This window comes from Python bivittatus, unplaced genomic scaffold (assembly GCF_059951505.1).
Source record: "Python bivittatus isolate LINGU-HERP-01145 unplaced genomic scaffold, Pbiv_v1 ctg000070_np1212, whole genome shotgun sequence".
Taxonomy (NCBI): Eukaryota; Metazoa; Chordata; class Lepidosauria; order Squamata; family Pythonidae; genus Python; species Python bivittatus.
Window position 1 is genome coordinate 21,028,010 of NW_028277034.1, and position 20,403 is coordinate 21,048,412.

Consider the following 20,403-nt stretch of genomic DNA (forward strand, 5'->3'; position numbering starts at 1 on the left):
TACTGAAAGCTGCCTCCTCCATTACCGCAAGGAAAACAGAGGCCAGCCCTTTCTTCTTCTCCTTCCTACTTCACACACTCTGTCTCTCACCTGGACACACCTGAACTCACCTGAGGCTGCGCGGAAGCCTCATTTCCCGAGCCCGCCGCGTCCCGCTCGCTGCCTGCCCCGCCTGTCCGTCACCGCGCAGGCGCACTGTGGCTCGCCCGGCAACTCTCCTGGGGCTCGGCTCAGCGCTATCATGGCGGCAGCGAGCGGCAGCAAGTGAAGCAAGCAGGAAGCAATGGACGAGCCAACTGTGGCGACTGCGGAGTGAAGTAGCTGCACGGAAAAACTTCAGGCTCCTTCCCTAAAGCGGAAACTCCTCCTTTGTTTCTATCCAGCCCAGGTCGGCAGCGCCAGTCTGGCGGTGGGGGAAACGAAGAAGACATCTCCCCGCCTGGAGCAGCCGCCGGGCGTTAGAAGGAGCGTCCCCTGCCCCTTGGCCCCGTTCGCCGCGGGAGCGGAGAGCTCGGCTGGGTGAGTGCGAACTTCCTCGCTGGCCCTACTTTGTCCTTGCACCTGTGACTGCGCGCGAGAGGGGACAGAAGAGGAAGAGCGCTTGCTCCTACGCTGGCTGCTGAAAGACAAGGACAGCAGCAGGAGAGGCTGTAGAATAACCTGGGGGAGGGTGGTGCGTCTTTCAAATCTACCACATCTTTTTTCTTTTAAACAGTCTTTTGGGAAACCATCTTTTTTCCTCCGGTGCAAGCAAGTTTAACGTTTGGGGCGAGGAGGAGCTTACCTGTATGATGTGGTTGCTCCTGCTCTTGCTTTATTGAGGGAGAGGGAGGGACGGAGTAGGCGTGTGCTTCAAGAATGGAGCAGAGTTTTACAGTTAGGTAAATGGCAGGCTTGCAGATGCTTTTAACTGGTGTCTATGCTTACTGTTGTCTTTCTGGAATGTCCCCATGTAAACAGACCATTGCCCAGATCCTGACACTGAGGGAAGACGAGGAAGAGTCTCGGCGCTCAAGTTGCTGGACTGCATCCAGGGTGCTTCGGAAACTGAACCTAAAGACCCAGGGTAGATAGCGTGTTCTGTATTTCTGGAGGTGAACTAGCTATGGCTAGTGAAGACAGACAGAGCTCTTCCTCTCGGCCAACAGGGGATGATGAAGGAGGGGGAGGTGGTACTGGACAAGGAAAAGATGGAAGCTCAGCTGAAAAGCAGTCTTTGAATCCAGGAATCCCTATCCGGGGGATCAGGATGAAATTTGCTGTTCTGACAGGATTGGTGGAAGTTGGGGAAGTATCCAACAGGGATATAGTAGAAACCGTGTTCAATCTGGTGAGTCAATTATCTTTTGCTTTTTTTTCTTCTACAAATGAGGAAAAGCATATGATGAAATAATACACATTCTATACATCTTCGTATTACTGTAGTTAAACACAAATGTACGCACCTAGCCATTTGTTACAGAATGGTGAGTCCGGCAAGCTACTGTATTTTTTCTGGAAGAAATGGTGACTAACACATTTAAGGCTGCGTTGCTTGTTTCTCATAGTTTTTATTTTTGCTTGAATTTTCTGGAACCTGGTTCCAAATTCTTTTTGTCAAAGAAGTTTTATGCCACTTATACCTTTATAAACATAAAGCAAGAATAGGTAGATGTTAAAATTTGCACCCTAAAAATATATGCTATTATATCTGTAACATTCAACTACTATATCAATATACTACTGTAATTGATGGCTCAACAAATTTATAGACACAGCTATAAGGTATGTCATTATTATTTGTACTGCAGACACTCTTTGTAGTAGTGAAAGTTCTCTTAGAAAAGTGTTTAAGCTGATTAATATTAAACACAAACATTAGGCTTTGAGGAATAGTGACATTAAATTTGAGTAATACAGCCTTGTGACAGACAACAGTAATGATGTGATATTCTGGGCAGCTGATATACAGTATTGATAAACTTTAGAATATGAGAATGATTACTTCCTCTGGCTGAGCCATGATTCAGAATGATTGGGTTGACTTTTAAGACCATACTTCGAAATGTCTCACATCTGAAATTGGCCCTAAAAGTTTTTTTATTTTTTTAGCTAATTTAATATGGATATTTATATTTTGACTGTTTTTAACATTTGGATTTTAATTGTGAGCCACCCAGAGTCCCATCTGGGGGGGATGGGCAGCATATAAATTTAATAAATAAATAAATAAATAAAAGCTGAAATAAAATTGTTTGGCCACACAATATGTACATTTCTGATCTAACTTTTCTAACTTTTATTTTGTAAACAATTTTTGGATTTGGATAAGTTTCTGAACTGGCAGAAAAATAATGAATTGTATTGGATTAAGTAGGCGAGATCTTTCCTTAAAAGTTATAGCCTATACTTTCACAAGGTTCTACTTGAATTTGATACAACTTGATATAGATAAAATCTGAAATGTTTACTTAAATTTAGGATCTGCAATGTAAATTAGTGAAAGAATATTCCTAATTTAATAAAACATGTAGTAACAACTATAATAAGAGAAATTCTTGGATTATTTTATCCTGGTATATTTATAACAGTTCTTTACCTTGAAGTATAATTTAAGGATTATGCATGTGTATTCATTTAAGCCCCTAAGCATTTGCTAAGTATTTGCTAGAGGTGTAAGCTACAGAAATAGAAAATTTGTCTAAAATAATTATGGAATAAATGATTATTCTGTGTTATATATTGCACTAGTCTCTATTGTCTTTAACTTGCTGGCTTTTGATGTATAAATCCAAAATGTTTATTCATTTTTCTACGGCAGCAAGCAAAACACCTTACACATTAATTCCCGGATCAAAAAGTATCTGGCAACCACATTTTTTATGCTTATAAAAATATAAAAGTCTATTGAACTCTCTAGAGGTTTGCAGCATCTTATGTAAAGTATTGCAAGTGTGTTTGATCAGCAATTTAGTGTATTTCATTTCAGCCTGTTTGAAAATGAATAACTGAGATTGCATTTATGACTTAAAATTTTGTTAAAAATGATAAAAATTGAAATATAGAACCTTGCACAAACTAAATATGAAATTGCCTCTCTCCCTGTCTAGGCATACCAAGGTATCTTGTAGTGAATTAGGCTGTTCGTCAATTTCAGTTGTCTCCTGCTTGTGTATATTCACATTTATATACAGGTAGTCCTCGCTTAATGACCATTCGTTTAGCGACTGTCTGAAGTTATGATGGTGCTGAAAAAAGTTATGACCGGTCTTCGCACTTACAATCGTTGCAGCACTCTTGTGGTCATGTGATCGTGATCTGGGTGCTTGGCAACAAGCTCACACTTGAGACAGTTGCAGTGTCCCAGGGTCACGTGATCACCATTTGTGACCTTCCCAGCCGGCTTCCGGCAAGCAAAATCAATAAGGAACCATGTGATTAGCTTAACGATCACATGACTCACTTAACTGCAGTGATTTGCTTAATGATCGCCACAAAAAAGGTCATAAAATTGGGTGTGGTCATGTGATGCTTTGCTTAATGACCACCCTGCTTAACAATGAATTTTCCGGTCCCTACTGGGATCATTAAGTGAGGGCTACCTGTATATGAACATTTCAAATCAGGTACAGTTAGCACGCCACTAGCATTTGGAAGGACCTTTGGGAAAGGCTATCCACTACGATTGGCTCTTCTTTTCTAGAATGGATAGGCTTTTTTTTTTTTGTTGTTATACACAATTTTTTGGGAGTTGGGTAATAGGTAGAGCTAGGAACAAATAATCAGTGGGAAACCCAAACTTCACTGCACATCTTCTGCCCAGCCCCATCTTCATCTGGCATAATCCACCTATAACACTTTGAAATTAGTCTGGATATAAGACTATTTCTGCTGAGAAATAGTGTAATACTGTGGTTGAACTTCAGTTTGAGAAGTGTATACTCTTCCACAAGCCAATGCTCTCCTTTCCCTTGAGGAAAATATGTTAATTTCTATGCGCGCTCATCTATTTAATTTTTAAACAATCAGACTGGATACTTAATGAACATTCTGAAGGATTTCTTTTAACTATTTAGTGTAAACATAGTTTGTCTGTCAGTTGGGCAGGACTAATACACCCTCCCCTTCTTGCAACTGGAGATGTTCCACATTTTGTCGGGTGAAATGTGACTCTTGGTCATATACTGAGTCAGATTACCCTGGCTCCTCTGTCTGTTAGAGATATGGGAAAAAACTTTTATTTTTTAAAAAATAGGGCAGAACACTAGAGAAGTTTTTGAGTGAGGCTAGAAAAAAGTGGGTTTACCATCTCCCCACAGCTTCTTATTAAAATTTGGAATTTTTGAAATTGTGGGAAATCCAGGAAGATTGAAGCAGAGGAAAGATGCTTCAGGTACTAATATTACTGTAAAGAGAAGTAAAAGTCTAGCTGGGAACTTGTGTTAGGTTCTTGAATTGTTTTTATGTATTGTGGAAGTCTAAGGTTTTTATTTCCCTGCGTTTTGTCCATGTGTTAGTTTGTGTCCTATGCAGTCCTTAGACGGTGCAACCAGAAAGGCAGTTACAAGTCAGAACTTTTATTAATGTGTGATATATCTTCCACCAGTAGCCAAGGCAAAGCTATGAGCGAAGGACTTGGAGGGTTCAGAGAGTTTTGCTTGGCTAGTAAAGTATGCTGTAACCACAAACTAATAGTTAAACTAAGAGTTTGGAGACAGGATTGTTAAGAGGAGTCCAAGATAGACATCAGGTTGCTCTAAAAAAAATCCACGGAAAATAGAGTTTTCCAACAAGGAATTTTACAGCTTCCTGTTACAGAGCTGTTTGAGCTTAATAAGAGGTATAAATGCTATCTCCTCTTACAGAACTGTGCTGACCTCCACTGCACAGCCTACCTTAGCTAGTAGTATGATTTAGTGCTTGGCACTTGCCCAAAGACAGGTTCTGACTCCTTCCGGCTGAAATCAGTGACCATCTGAACTGAGTCATACCCATCATTCACAGGTAGCTGATAGCCAGTTGCCTCTTGAATTGTAAGCTGGTAGTCCTCTAGGGTTTTCCTCTTCAGCCTCAGAGAAGTCCATAACATGTTATGCACGAAGATACCAATTTTCTGTATAATTTTCTTGTGACTTGTAATTTTAATTTGAAACATCTAACAAGTTCTGGTTTTTTATGAAGCTTTAGAGCAAAAAATTTTTTTAAATGAGCCATTTGTAACAAAACACTGTCACCTTATTGTCTGCCTGGAATACTGCATTTTTTAAAACACATTTCTTTTAAATAGCTTTCTATTGTGATTGGACAGCTCTGGAATTAATCTTCTTCAGCACTGAATATTTCATTTTTATATTTAAAATTTAAAATGACTTCTATATTTTACTTTTTTTTATTTTTTAAGTAAAGCTTGATTTTGTTTATCTGTGAGATGGGTTTGTTTCCCAAAAAAGGTTTGGTTCTTCTGACCACATATCTCCGTGCTAGATGGCCAGGAGGTTTTTACCTTTGAAATTAGTTGAGTTTTTGAATTTTACATTTTAGTCATCAGAAAACAGCAGATAGTGTAAGACCCCTATGTCTCAGTTACATCAGGGTCAGGCTGTTGGCCAGGCGGGGCAGCGCTTGAAAGACAGGTAGTAGCATTAGAAGCTACCTGTGTGCTATCCCAAACAGGGTGCCTCGAAGAATATTTAGTTCTAGGACTAATATTGGAGTTTTGTGGAGTAATATTGGATCAGTATCCTGAATTCTGAATCTTTTTTTCTTTTATACTAATCCTGCTTACATACGAAAACTTTGCAAAAGTTTTAGTGTGCTGTTTGTTTTATAGTCCTTATAGGTTGTTTAATTACATCAAATCAAAGCCAGTATCCTGGCTATCTCATGAACATACTATGAACTTCATTCAAAAGTAAATCCATCATTGTTCCTAAGTGGGCCTAAACTCATATACCAAGGTATAGCCCTGGTATAAATAGTCTACAGAGACTGTCTGTTTTAAATAATATGAATGAAACCCTAGTCCCCAAAAACATTCTTTAAAAACCTGTAATTTAAGTCATAAAGCCTTTGGTTGGGGCATAGTGATTGTTTATTTCTTTGTACTGAAATGCAAACTTCAAATTTTCTCAATGTTACAATTAGTGTTAGCTTTTTCACACCCTAGCCCCAAGTAGCGTAGGAAGTTAGGGTTAGGGCTAGGGTGTTGATTAGACATACACTCTGCACATCCCCATCCCCCGAAAAGTTGCAGTTTCATTTCATACATTATCCTGCCTGTGGAGACTGGCGTTTCACTATTAGCTGGTACATGTTACACACGCTGCTCCCAGGTTTGGCTTATGGTCACTCACTCACACACTCACAGCCTGTTGAGGCACACGGATCTTGTCAGCCCCCCTTGCTTTCTACCTGGGTTTCCAGATAGGTGCGGCTGGAGCAGACAGACACAGAGCCCTGGTCAACAGCGGGGAAATAATTAGGGATACACACAAATCACTTCCAACCGAACACTGAGGCACAAGAGGTTCTTTGTAATACACGGAGACCCAGTGAATTTAAAGTAACAGCAAAACTTTACTGGTTGCAAGGTACATTTGCTCTTCCTCATACACACACACACTTACCCATGTCCTTCCCAACTAGGCTGCCAGGCACTAGCTAGAGGGACAGAAGCCGCCAAGTCTGGATGACTCAGATGACCAAGACGACTCAGACGACCCAGAGTGGGCGGGCTTTGGGACCCCTTTTATCCCCAAAAGTACAAGTTGATGGGATTGGGGTGAGGGCTTCCACGTGCTCAGGCCCAACCTCCTCTTTCTGGTTCAGGTCCTTTGTTTTTTCCTTAATTTTCCTTAACGACTTGCTTTCTTCTTATCTACCTCCCTGAAGGGATCTCATAGATAAGATTCCTGGCTTTTGTCCTCTCTGCTTACGTGCCTGCTTCATCTTTAGGTTATGGCAGCTTCAGTCTAGTCTCACATACATAGGATATGAACAATGCCTCTCTCTGCGTTTGTCATGACATACTTTTTAGAGGTGTTTCAGTCTTGGGATTTTTGGCAATATAATTTCTTGCTTGATTATACATGTCAAAAATAGTCAGGTAGATTCATAAAGAAATGTAATAAGACTGATTCTTCTGCTTAAACTTTATTGTACTGATTTTTAAGGATTTTCTCTGTGCATATTTAACCAGATATACTGTATCTTGCAAGCCATTATTTTAATTATAAAATAATACAGATTGTAAGTTTCTGTCCTGTCAAAAAATACTCAATGCATACCTTAATATAGGTTATTTTCTAAGAAGGCATATTCTTTCTCTAATTCCTATAAAGCTAATACGCTATGGCGGAGCACACCAATTTTGATAGGAAATGATGCCTCTTCAATAATTGGGTTTTGCAGATTTGTTTCCTCTTCCAGTTACACACATATATTTATAAGGAAGTCATCAGACCATCAGTAGCATAGATTCTAGTTACTTGAGAAGCAGGTGAAAAATTGGCAGATTATCATTCTGCGTTTAATCTCTTTCACAATTTCAGCATTGCATAAATGTAAATAGGAAGTTTTTTGAGCATGTATTGAAAATTTATTTCCACTTCATGCAACCTTGCCAAGTTATATAAACTGGTTGCCAGGCCATTATTTGAGAGTGAGTTAGGTAATTGAAATTGTACCAGCAATATGTTAACGGTAGCTTGTATTTCAACACTGAATAATGCCATACGGTGCCTACATAGAATTTTTTTGATAGAGTTGCTATCAGAAATAATATCCTAGGAGACCATTATACATTGCTAATCCAAGATTATTGGGCTATTTAACTTTTGAATATTATTTGTGCAAATTCTTCCATTTACTTTTTCTTTTTTTAGTCATAGTACCAAATAATATTGTACAGGTAGTCCTTGACTTATGACCACAATAGGGACCAGAAAATTTGTCATTAAGTGGTGTGGTTGTTAAGTGAGGCATTACATGACTTCACCCAATTTTATGACATTTTTTGCAGTGGTTAAGCAAATCACCATGGTGATTAAGTGAATCATGTATTAAATGAATCATGCAGTCGTTAAGTGAATCATATGGTTCTCCATTGATTTTGCTTGTCAGAAGCTGGCTGGGAAGGTCACAAATGGTCACATGACCCTAGGATGCTCCAGTGGTCATAAATACACGCTCTTTGCCAAGTGCCCAAATTTTGATCACGTGACCATGGGGATGCTGCAACATTCATGAATGTGAGGACTGGTCGTAAGTCACTTTTTTCAGCACCATTGTAATTTCAAATGGTCGTTAAACAAATGGTCGTAAGTTGAGGACTACCTGTAACAGAAAGCAACTTTGGTTTTTAAGGTCCTCTGAAAAGCTGTAAGGTGCTACAAATGAACAGAACAAGTTACATAGTGTGTTACTTCTGGAATATATGCAGTTTCAAGTTGTTATTATTAAGTCTTTTGTTCTGAAATTGCTTACCCAGAGTTCATGTCAAACAGAGAAGACCAGACTCTTGACAGAACATTTTAGGCTTTCCTTATCTTAATAGCAAATTTTTCTTCCTTTGAAGTAGCCAGACTATTATACTGGAGGTTGAGTCATGGCAACTGGACTTCTTTTCTTTTTGGTTAGAGATGTTTCGCTACTTGCCCAAGCAGCTTCTTCAATCTGAAGAAGCTGCTTGGACAAGTAGCGAAACATCTCTAACCAAAAAGAAAAGAAGTCCAGTTGCCATGGCTCAACCTCCAGACAATTCCACCTGGATGCCTGAGAATCTTCATAAACATACAGATCTATTATAAAAAATTGAGATACTTTAAAAATTTCTGCAAACTACAGTACTTGGAGGTAAGTACAACTAAGTACAGTAGGATTTACTCCTAGGTAAGAATTGTATATTGCCATGTTCTTGTTAAGTGTGGGTGGTTTAAAATAATTAATAACCTTAAAATTGTTAATCCGATAGAAACTAGTTTGTCTTCCCTCCCTCCCTCCCTTTCTTCCATCTTTCCTTCTGAAAAGATTTTGCTTCATTATGGAGAACTGCCTGCCTTTGATGGCAACCAAAAGAACATTAATTATAAATTATGGAAAGTGCCTTTTACCTGTTAATTTTTTTAATTTGTGTACTTTGTTTAATTTTGTTTTATTTGGTGTGTAAGCAAAAATAATATGTATACAATAATACATATGAAATATATATATATTTCAAATACAAGAACACAAGATATTCAAATTTAGCAACACTGATATGATGGAGCATAGTAAAGTATTTAGGACATCAAAAGCTTAAAATATATGTTGCCCCTCTCTGCTGGCAGTTCCTGATTAGTATAGCATGTTGGTACTAAAAAAAGATGTGACAAAGCAATAGTCAAGCTTTTTTTGGAATATACAAAAATTGCATAAAAATTAGTGATTAAAGTATAACCATAAGCAAAGGTGCCATTGAAGCTTCTCTACAATCCTTTAAATGTAAATACTTTACTTATTTGTAAATACTTAAGTAAAGATATCATATAGAGAGCCAGTTTGATGTAGTGGTTAAGGCACCAGTCTAGAAACCAGGAGACCATGAGTTCTAGTCCTGCCTTAGGTATAAAGCTGGCTGGGTGACCTTGGGCCAGTCACTCTCTCTCAGCCCTAGGAAGGAGGCAGTGGCAAACCACTTTCGAAAAACCTTGCCAAGAAAACTGCAGCAACTAGACCAGGCAGTTGCTAGGAGTCAACGCTGACTCAAAGGCACAAAACAAGCAAACAAAAAATGTATCGTATAATTTTGAGTGAAGAGTTTCAACATATTATCACAGCTTTTTAAAGACTGATTTGCCCAGGTCCAGAATGCTCATATCAGCTTCCACTTCCTTCTCATTTCATATTGGGTATTTTTTTTTTTTTTTTAGCATTTATTTGCTTCAATTTTGGTGTCACCCGACTCCAGAGCAACTCTGGGCAGCTTACAATATAAAAAAATAGAGTACAGATTGATTGATTATGTGCCATCAAGTCAGGGTCGACTCTTTGCAACCACATAGATAGATTTCCTCCATGACAGTCTGTCTCTAACCTGGTCCTTCAGGTCTTCCAACGATGTACCCATCGCCGCTGTAAGTGAGTCTATCCACTATGCTGCTGGTTGTCCTCTTCTCTTTTTTCCCACTTTTCCTTGTGTTAGAGTTATTTCCAGAGAACTAGGTCTTTGCATAATGTGTCAAAATAGGATAATTTGACCCTGATTATTTCTGCCTCAAGTGAAAACTCTGGGTTGATTTGTTCAATGATTCATTTGTTTTCTTGGCTGTCCATGGTTTTCTCAGAAATCTTCTCCAACATCAGAGTTCAAAAGTGTCAATACTCTTCTTACCTCACTTTTAATATAATAAGGGAATTAACAAAATCGCAATCTTGAAACTAACTCAACACATATATAACATATATCAAATACCTCTAACAATGGTGATTATATTTCCCCTATTCCAAGGCCTGGGAAAATAGCCTTCCAGAACACCATGGGGGGGGAGGGGAACTGTCCCGATCTCAAGGGGACCTCATTCCAGAGGGCTATTTGTCTATTGAACTCAAAGTGTAGTAAACAGAAATATGTGGAGAAATCTAAAATACTAGAGTAATTCTTGGGATATTATTTGATTAATTTATAGCTTATATTAAATGCATGGCCATGCTTCCAGCTTTTTTCTACTTCTAGGTTTCCCTGTTTGGTTTAGGAAGATGAGGAATATTATTCTCATTTAATAAACTTCTAAAATTTACTTTCTCATTATTTTTCTGAACTCTTCATTAGGTGAGAAAACCATATTAAAGGGAAAATCCATACTGAGTGAAATCTGAATAACTGACATATAATTTTGATGATGTCATTAGGGAATGCACTTATGGCTCTTGTTATCTGTCACTTCCCATTGTGCATTTTATTAATGGAAAATTAACACTGGTTTGAGCTAGATTTCAACAACCAAGATAGAACAATATCAGAGGGCTTCCAGAATGAAACTACTCATTAGAGTAAATTGGTGGGAAAGTACTTAGCCTCCCTGTCTTTGAAGCTCACCCTGTTTAATGCGAAGGCTGGACTCGAACCACTGAAGCGTCGACCATTTCTGGCCGGCAACTTTCAGCGTCATTAAGCCGCTGCGCCACCACGTCCCCCATGTGGTGGTAAGCAAGACAAATGAAACATTTTTCGTTGTTCCAGTGGCACAAGCATGGAGCGCCAGGGCCTCCAGGCCAGAATGAGGCAATCAGAATTACTCATGTCTTGTGTAGCTTCACATCACAGACCATTTTGGATGGTGTTAGTGCTAGAGGAAAGACAGGCTCTGTAACCACAATGCCACCAAGGTACTGTTTCCCTTTGGAGGTAGACTAGAAGCTACTGTAGTATCTACCAGTTTGGCCCGACAGTCTGATTCAGGGGTTGTTTCTGTACCCAGAACCTGAATGGCTAAACCTTTGCATTTGGAAGTTGAACAGGAACACCTTCTGAGAGCTGGCCTCCCAGGCTCAGCACTGAAGTTTATTTTGGGACCAGATGTCCAGCCACAAAGAGTATATGCTGAATGATTTGATGGGATTTTGAAGGGGAGTGCAGGAGGAAGGGTCTTGTAGTGACACTTGCCAGGATACTGAAACTTCTGGTTTTCCTGCAAGGGTCTAGCAGCCAACAACCTGCATAGGTGGGCAACTACTCTGGGCTCCATCCTATTGGACAGATAAGGGCTCCTCTGTCAGGACATCTATATGTGTGCTGTTTCCTCTAGAGTACCAATATTTTTCCCCTTCCTCTTCATTTACAGTTTCCTATTGTGAGATTTGACCTTGGTTCTCAGGGCACTGACTTTTTCTCCCTTTGAAACCAAGCAGATTCCCATCAACATCCTTACATGGAAAATAGCCTACTAGAGGCTGTTAACCTTGGCCAAGAGGGTTGGGGAACTAGAAGCTCTCTGTTAGCAAGAATATATTCATGCTTTAGCATGACAAAAATGGTAGTGGTGTCAGTTGCACTGATTTATATTGGTACCATCTTGGTGCTCAAAAAATGAACCCAATAGTCCCACACATCATTAAAGGATAATACTTCAGGGAATACCTATTTAATATATCTGGACACTAAAATTTGCCAAGATTTCAGAGGTATTACACATTGATTCTCCAGGTAGGTCCAAAGAAGGGAATATTCATAGAAAGTCTCATTCCAAAGAAATATAAATTTTAAAATAAAAGCCTAACAATACAGATGGAAATCTGGTAGGCTAAATTCTCCATTATCACCAGGTAACCTCAGTTTGGCAAAGGTTATATGAGGGACTTTATCCTACCATAACAATTTTCTCACTATTATATCTATCTGTGTAAAGTATGTAATAGGAATTAACATTGGAATTCGTCTTAAAATACACATTAATCTCAATATAATATTCATTTTAATAGCATAATCTTACCCAGAGATTTAATGGAAATGTTAACCATTGAGTTATGTCTACTGAAATTGCATCTATGATATAGTTTGAGAAAGATATAAAACAAATTATTTTCTGGAGTCTGTACAAATTGTAAATCCTAATCTTTTACAGTAGTCTACAGTTATAGTAGATATTATTTATTTAATTGATTATGTGGCCGCCCATCTCAAATAAATGACTCTGATTCAACAATATTAAAAGTAAGTCAAAACAAATACAGAAAAATTAAAACACATAGCAGCTGGGAAAAAACAAACATCCAAACAGCCACTAATACGGCCAGGAGACAGGCTCCGACAAACACCCAGGGGCACAGGCTAGAATACAGAACCAGGTCTTTAAGGCCTTGTGAAACGCCAGCAGGGTTGGGGCCAATCTGATCTCTGGGGGATAATGTTCCATAGGGTGGGCACAACAGCAGAAAAGGCTCTCCTTCTGGCCCCGCCAGCTGACACTTAGCCAGTGGTTCCTGCAACATGCCTTTCCTACTGGATTGGATGGGATAGGTAGAAACAATCTGGAAGAGATGGTCCCGTAAGTTAGCTGGCCTCAAACCATGAAGGGGCTTAAAGGTAACTACCAGTACCTTGAATTGCACCTGGAAGCATACTGATAGTCAATGCAGCTTGTGGAGCAGTGCTGTCACGTGTGCACCTCAAGCAAATAAGACTTTTTCCATTTAATGGTATAACCAGAGTACAAACCATATTGCTGTACAACATCAAATAAGCCTTTGTAATGTCATTGCATAATTATACAGAATAGACATAATATCAGTATATAAGACCAATTAATAATCAATGGCAAGTGCTACCATATCCTAAATGAAACTGATTAATGAAAGAAGGCAGTGGCTTAAGAACTAAATTGAAGATTAAAGGAGACAAGGAGCTTTCTGTGAGGTGTTAAAACAATCAGGCAGTCTTGAATATTAGTGGTGAAGTTGGGCTACTATTATTGTTTGGAATTTTTATATACATATTATAATGCAAGTATTTGTATGTTTGGTATTTCATGGGATTTTATTGTATTTTATGTTTGAAACCTGCCTGGAAGTTTGGGAGAAGAAAGTTATATAAATAAATGTAATAAGCTTTGTTAAGTTGAAAATCACCCTTGAGAGAAGATAAGGAAATTATTAACCATGGTTATGATTAATCCAGGTTTTTAAAATAAAATATAGGTAGGAAATAGGATTTGATAGCAATTTTCTCCATTTTTATGTCTTGTTCAAATGGACAAAAGGATGTTTTCCATTTATTCTGGAATGAGAAAGCAATCTCTTTTACATTTCTATTCAGTTTCAGATAGTATACAGTATACTTGGTCAGGCAAGCATTGCCTTATTAATCCAATTTCTATCCTTATAGTTCCAGTATGAATGGAACTCTAAACAATTATCTGTTGCTCTCCTTTAAGTAGATAAGCTCACAGTTAATAAAGATACTAATTTTTCTTTTGATAGTGAAATTTAATATTTGCTTGAAATGATCTGAATGATTGTTTAATATCTAAACATAAATTATGTCAGTATGTCAAATTATTTTGTCTTATGTCAGTAATCATTTTTGTGACTATTGAAGGTAGCTTTAGGCTACATCTGATGACTTCCAGATGTCCTGAAAATTGTACATTTCCAGGCAGTAATTTTATCACTGGACCTTGAAGAAGCAGGATAGAAAGAGTATTGACACTTTTGAACTTTGGTGTTGGAGAAGGCTCCTGAGAACACCACTGAAAAAGCAAACAAATACAACCAGAGTTCTCACTTGAGGCACAAATGACCATTGACACTTTTGAACTAAGATGCTTGCTGCATCTCATCTACTTAACTTCCCTCTCTCCTGGATAATTTTTGCTGGTGTTGAAGCATCCTATGACTTCCTGTACTCCAACACGATTATTGAAATGTTTTAAGGAAATGTTTTACCATCTGCACTTCTCAATGCAAGCACGAATATGGTGGAAAGTTGTAGCTATTGCTTGTCCTCACTATTTTCTTTCGATGTGTCATTCCTCAGCTCTTTTGTATTAAATGAAGCAGCCATATTCAAGGCTAGTTTTTATTCACTGATGACTTGGCAAAATACTAGAATGCTGTTCTTCTCTTGCTCAGAATTTGCCTGCTGGTGAACTCTAAGGACATCTAACTTGACTTAGATGGACTTTAGTCTGACCCAAACAGGATTTTCTTGTATTATGAATGAAAGCATTCTGTGTCATCCATTGGCTGATGCATGTATAAGTTACCAAGCAAAACTTAAGGGAGATGGCTTTTGTCTACAATTGCTCCTTAGCAACTGGTATTTAAGGCATGTTGTCTCTGATTCAAAAAGCTGTATACAACTATCAGGACTAATAGTCCCAGATAGTACTTATTGCATCTTCAGAGTGTTACCTGGCAGCCCTGTTCAAGGTCACTCAGTCCCTCCTGGGTAGGGAGGGCTCAGAGGACTATCTACATGGCCATGCAGAGGAATTTGCTGAACACCTGATGGATAAAATTGCTCAGATCTGTTCTCAGTTGGAGGCCAAGTGTGAGGCAGGTCCAGTGGAGATGCCCGGGGAGCGGTCTTACCCAATTATCTGGGAATGGTTTGATCCTGTTTGCCCTGAGGAAGCAGACAGGGTCCTTGGGGCTGTTAAAGTGGCTACCTGTATTTTAGATCCCTGTCCCTCCTAGTTGGTTAAAGCCGCCAAGGAGGTGAGTTTAGGGTGTACTGGTGGTGGTCAATCCATCCTTGCAAGAGGGGGTGTTCCCGAAACCTTTTAAGGAGGGTTTGGTCCGCCGCTTCCTTAAGAAACCGTCGCTAGATCCCACCTTTCTGGACAATTTTTGTCCAGTTTCCTACCTTCCCCTTTTAGGAAATGTGGTGGAAAAGGTAGTCGCGCAGCAGCTTCAGAGGATCCTGGAGGAAACGGATTATCTGGACCTCTATCAGTCAGGTTTCAGGCCCAGTTATGGGACAGAAACAGCATTGGTTGCGCTTTTAGATGATTTCTGGAGAGAGTGGGATGAGGGTAGTCCGTCCATCCTTGCTCTTCTTGACCTTTCGGCTTTCAATACCATCAACCATGGTATCATTTTGGATCAGCTGCAGGAGTAGGGGCTGGGTGGCACAGTGCTGTGCTGGTTCAGCTCCTTTCTCCAAGGCCGAACCCAATCGGTGTTGATAGGGAGCAAGAGGTCCAACCCACAGCCCCTACTTTGTGGGGTTCCTCAGGGTTCGGTGCTTTTGCTGCTCCTATTTAACATCTACATGAAACTGTTGGGTGAGATCAGCTGATGATATTCAATTATATATCTCCATCCCGGGTGACCTAAGTGATGTTGTGGCTACCCTTTCACAGTGCCTGGAGGCTGTAGGGCCTGGATGGGGGACAACAGGCTTCAACTGAACCCTGGTAAGACTGAGTGTCTGTGGGTACGGGGAGTCTCAAGATCTCGGAGTTTATCATCTTTGTTTCTTGATGGGGTTGCACTACCCCAGACAGACCCAGTACGTAATCTGGGGGTCCTCCTGGATTCATGACTCCTGTTCGAAGAGCAGGTGGCAGTCGTGGCTAGGAGGGCCTTTGTGCAACTTCATGTTGTATGTCAGTTATGCCCCTTCCTCAATCGGGAGGTGTGATGGAAGGGACTTATGAAGACCAGGCTCAGGGAGATAAGGGTGTTCTTAGATTCCAACAGGAACGTGGGAAGTTCAAGAAGATGAGGCTGGCACCTCCCTAAGGAATTCACAGTGTTGTGGCTGGCTGGCTTGGGAACTAGGGTCGAGTCTGGTGAGATTGATGTCAGGTTCAGCCCAAAGAACTCCAAGAGACAATGCAAATACAGTTCTGTTGCGTTTATTAGCTTCAACCTCAAGACAGAAATCAGCAGCTCCACTCTCATGCATTGATGATGTTATCAAGCCTGGTAACAAAACATCTGCAGGAAAACAACCAAGCTTCAGAGAACACCAAGGACCCAACAGTTCAACTGAGTTACCTATGTTCCCTACTATGAGATACCCATATGCCACTCTCAAGCTGTGATCTCTGGAGACACAGGGAATTTCCCTCACAAATATCCTTTGCACGTTGCTTGTTAGAGCTTTATTTTTAAATTTGATTAGATACTAAATTCATTCATATATATATATATATATATATATATATATATACACACACATACACATACACATACACATACATACATACACACACACACACACACACACACACACACATGAATATGAATATCTTCCTTTTTTATTATTGGTAAATTTAGATTTTAAAACAGATTTTGATTTCTTCCCTTGGGATGATACTTTGTCATGTTGTGAATGCAGAATAAATAATTGTACATTGGAGAATCATATCTTTCTCTCTTGCATCATTGACTTTGAAGTCTTATGCCCTCTGGCCATTTCTGCTTCCATGAACTAACATCTAATAGAACTAACTAATAAAACTAACACTTCTGATTGCGTGCAGAGTAATCTCAAGATCCTACCAATCCTAACATTTGATTTAAGTCAGTCTTTGCCACACAGGCCAAATATATAATGCATGCTCAATAATTCTAACATTATTATTGTTATTTTATCCCACCTTTATATATATATAACTCAAGGTAGTGAATATATGTAATCCTCCTGCCTCCTATTTTTCCCACAATAGCAACCCTGTGAGGTTGGTTGAGAGAGAGTGACTTGCCTAAAGTTACTCAGCTGGTTTTCATGCCTAAAGGAGGCCTCGAACTCACAGTTTCCTGGTTTATAGGTCAGCACTTTGTCCACTACACCAAACTGGCTATTTCAATAGATAGATTTTTAGTTCAGGTACATCACAATTAGTGTGAGTTTGAGTAATGCAATATTCAATTTAGCGTGAATTGTAAATTGAGACCGGGTTGCATTTAATGAGACCCAAAATTCAGTTCTTGCAAGGCTAACTCATGCTCAGTTGCCTTTGGGGTTTTAGATGCTGCTAAACTTTGTGCATGCAAAATGGAGAAAAGAAAGATTCCATCAAAGGAAAACAGTACAAGTTTTAAAAAGAAGAGGCTCATTATTACATTAAAGCAAAAATTTGGTGTAATTGAATGACATGAACATGTTCATAGCAACACTAAAATAGGACGTTAGAATGCCTGAATCTACAGTAGAATTTCTTTTGTTTTATTTTGCTTTCTAGAACTACTCTGTGACTTTATTAACTATAAATTTAAATTATACATATATTCTTTTTATCCCTTACTGTAATATTTCATTAATATATTTATAAACATTTATGTTTAAAATTTTCATTACCTATTTCCATCAGCTGGAACCAATTATCATATTTTCTATAGAAATATCACTTTGAATAGGGTAACTTCAAATAACGCAACCATTTTGTGGGATTTATTAACCATACTAATTGAGACCTACCTTTATGTTTTTTCAAGTTTCATTTTCATTTTTAAAATATAGTATGTTCCCAAATGTGTCACTTTCATATTGGTTCTAGCTATGAATATGAAGATAGTTTTATGAACCTATGTCTGAATGTGGCTGTCAACTGACTTCTGAAACTTCTTTGTGAAAGTTAGGTATGGGAGAATTTCATTTGGTTGTTGATGTATTTTTTAAATTTTTTCTTGTTTCTTTTTTTCTCTCTTTTTTTGTCTTTCATACCACCTAGGATTTTTAAAAGTTTATTCAAAATATCAAGGCCATAGAATGCAGTTTAAGTCTGATATAGATAAAATGTCATATCTTATTTTTAATCTAGAAGGGTCTGTCAAAAGCATGCAGTAGTATAATTTGCTAGCTTTCCATATTTAAAACACAGATATTGTTTTCAGAAACTTAATTATGACCCAAAGGAACTTGGATAATAAAAGTGATATGGTGGTCATATATTAACTCTGCCATGAAACCAAATACTTTGCTTAGAGAAATTTCATCTGTTTAGTTTTTAGAAGTTGTCTCATGCTTTTTATTTTTGGTATGTTGCAAAAACTACAGATAGTAGCAGGTAGGCAGGCAGGCAGTAGAGCAACCTACTTATAAGTGTTGAGCCCCAGATGTTTGATAATTTTACCATACTGAGAGAGGCTTTGTTTTGTGTGTGTTTTATGGCATGACAGTGTACTCTGTGGATGTCCTGGTGCTATTTGATTGGTTGTATTTTTGTGTGCATAATGTATATGATTTTGATCTTGAGATTACATTATTTCCTCAATGAAAGCATAATATTACAGTAGTATGGCCCTTTACACCAATCACTGTATGATTCCAACATTAACAAAATCAGCTTCAGAAGCATGTTCTATTTTATTGTTGAATGATCAGGACCAGTGAGTTAACATGATCAGAAACTGATATCACCATTCACTTCAGTTAGCATATTTAGTTTGAATTTGCAACCTGATTTTTTAAAATTAAGATTAATTAAAAATATAGATAATATAGGATTCAGTTCTTTCTCACTGCAAGACTACTCCTTTAGTACAGTCATACTCGGAACTCTACTGTCATAACAAAATAGGGAGACTTTGTAAAGCATTTTACTGATATCAAATGAGGTTGTTGGCAAACTGGGAATGCTTGACATTATAACTGGGTGAGGTTGTTTATTGCTTTTTTCAATTCTTTTTGTTATTTCCTGATTTGTAACAATGAGTAATCAAGGTCTCATCACAATTGATTAGACTGTCTAGTAGTCCTACATCTGATATCAATTAACCATTTTCAGAATAGTTTTTTCATGTTCTTTGTGACTTTCAACCCTGTTTGTTGTTCTTCTGTTACAATTGTATGGGCTAGAACAAGACATCTTGTCAATAAATTGTACAGCTTGTTATAATGAAGTAGCTTGTACTTATCGAAGACCTACTGAAGCAGTATAATTGTTAACAATTCTTTCTGCTAGCGTACTGCTATGGAAATGAGATGTTAGTGCATAGAATGACTAAAAATTAACAGCTTTTCCCCCTGCATAGAGTAGAAAAATGGACCAATGTTTAAATGATTAAGGTCTGCTGTTTAATTTCAAATTAGTTTACTGCTAGTGTTCATGTTGTCCATGACTATGTAAAACATAAATGGTTAAAGATATACAGTAACATCCTTTCTTTAAAACAAGGCAGCCTACAGATGTGGCATAAAAATTAAAAAATATTTAGTCCAGGAATATCACCACTGACCTGAATTGTAGATTTAGAAAGATTTCCAGAGAATCTTAAGGCAGGATTAATAAAAGATATGGAGCGAGCTGGAGTATTAAGATTGAAAGATTGGTTAAGTGAAGTTTCTTGTAGAGATGATATAAAGGAAATATTTGAACAAAGTAAAATATCTTGGTATAATGTATTTCAATTGGAGCATGGACTAAGAATTGGGTAAAACAATATAGCAAATGTAGACAATTAACAAAATTTGAGGAATTAATAATACAAATGAGACAGAATGATACAAAGTAACAAAAGGGTTAGTAGGTAAAATATATAAAATATTGTTAGAGGGTAATCAAGCACAACAGGGAATGAAATTTAGTTGGGAGAGTGACTTAGGTATTAATATTACAGAAGAGGAATGGTCAAAGATTTGGACACAAAGAATTATGAAAAATATGTCTGTTAGAATTAAAGAGAATTGATATAAGACAGTTTGGACATGGTACATGACCCCAGCAACTTTAATCTATTATAATAGAAGTAATTTAAAAAATTGTTGGAGGTGTAAAAAAGAAATTGGGACTTATTTGCATTTATGGTGGGAATGTGAAAAGGTAATAAAAAAATATGGGAAAAGGTTTTTGTTGAGATTAATGAAATATTATCTATTCATTTGCAAATAAGTCCAAAAATTGCATTACTGTTAAATTTTGGAAACATGAAACTAGAATGGCAAAAGAAAGAGATGATAATTTTTGTTACTGCCTTAAGATTAATAATAGTTAAAAA

The 20,403-nt window shown here is 38.1% G+C and overlaps 1 protein-coding gene across 3 annotated transcripts in view; it reads left to right on the plus strand.

Moving 5' to 3' along the window:
- Positions 1–213: 213 nt before the first annotated feature.
- The window catches only part of LRBA (LPS responsive beige-like anchor protein), a 427,822-nt gene continuing 407,632 nt past the window's right edge, over positions 214–20,403 (plus strand). For all 3 annotated transcript variants that reach the window (XM_088132764.1, XM_088132766.1, XM_088132765.1), the window contains exons 1-2: positions 214–519; positions 961–1,330. In XM_088132764.1, the coding sequence (XP_087988890.1) occupies positions 1,106–1,330 (225 nt within the window). In that variant the 5' untranslated portion in view covers positions 214–519; positions 961–1,105. The remainder of the gene's footprint in view (positions 520–960; positions 1,331–20,403) is intronic.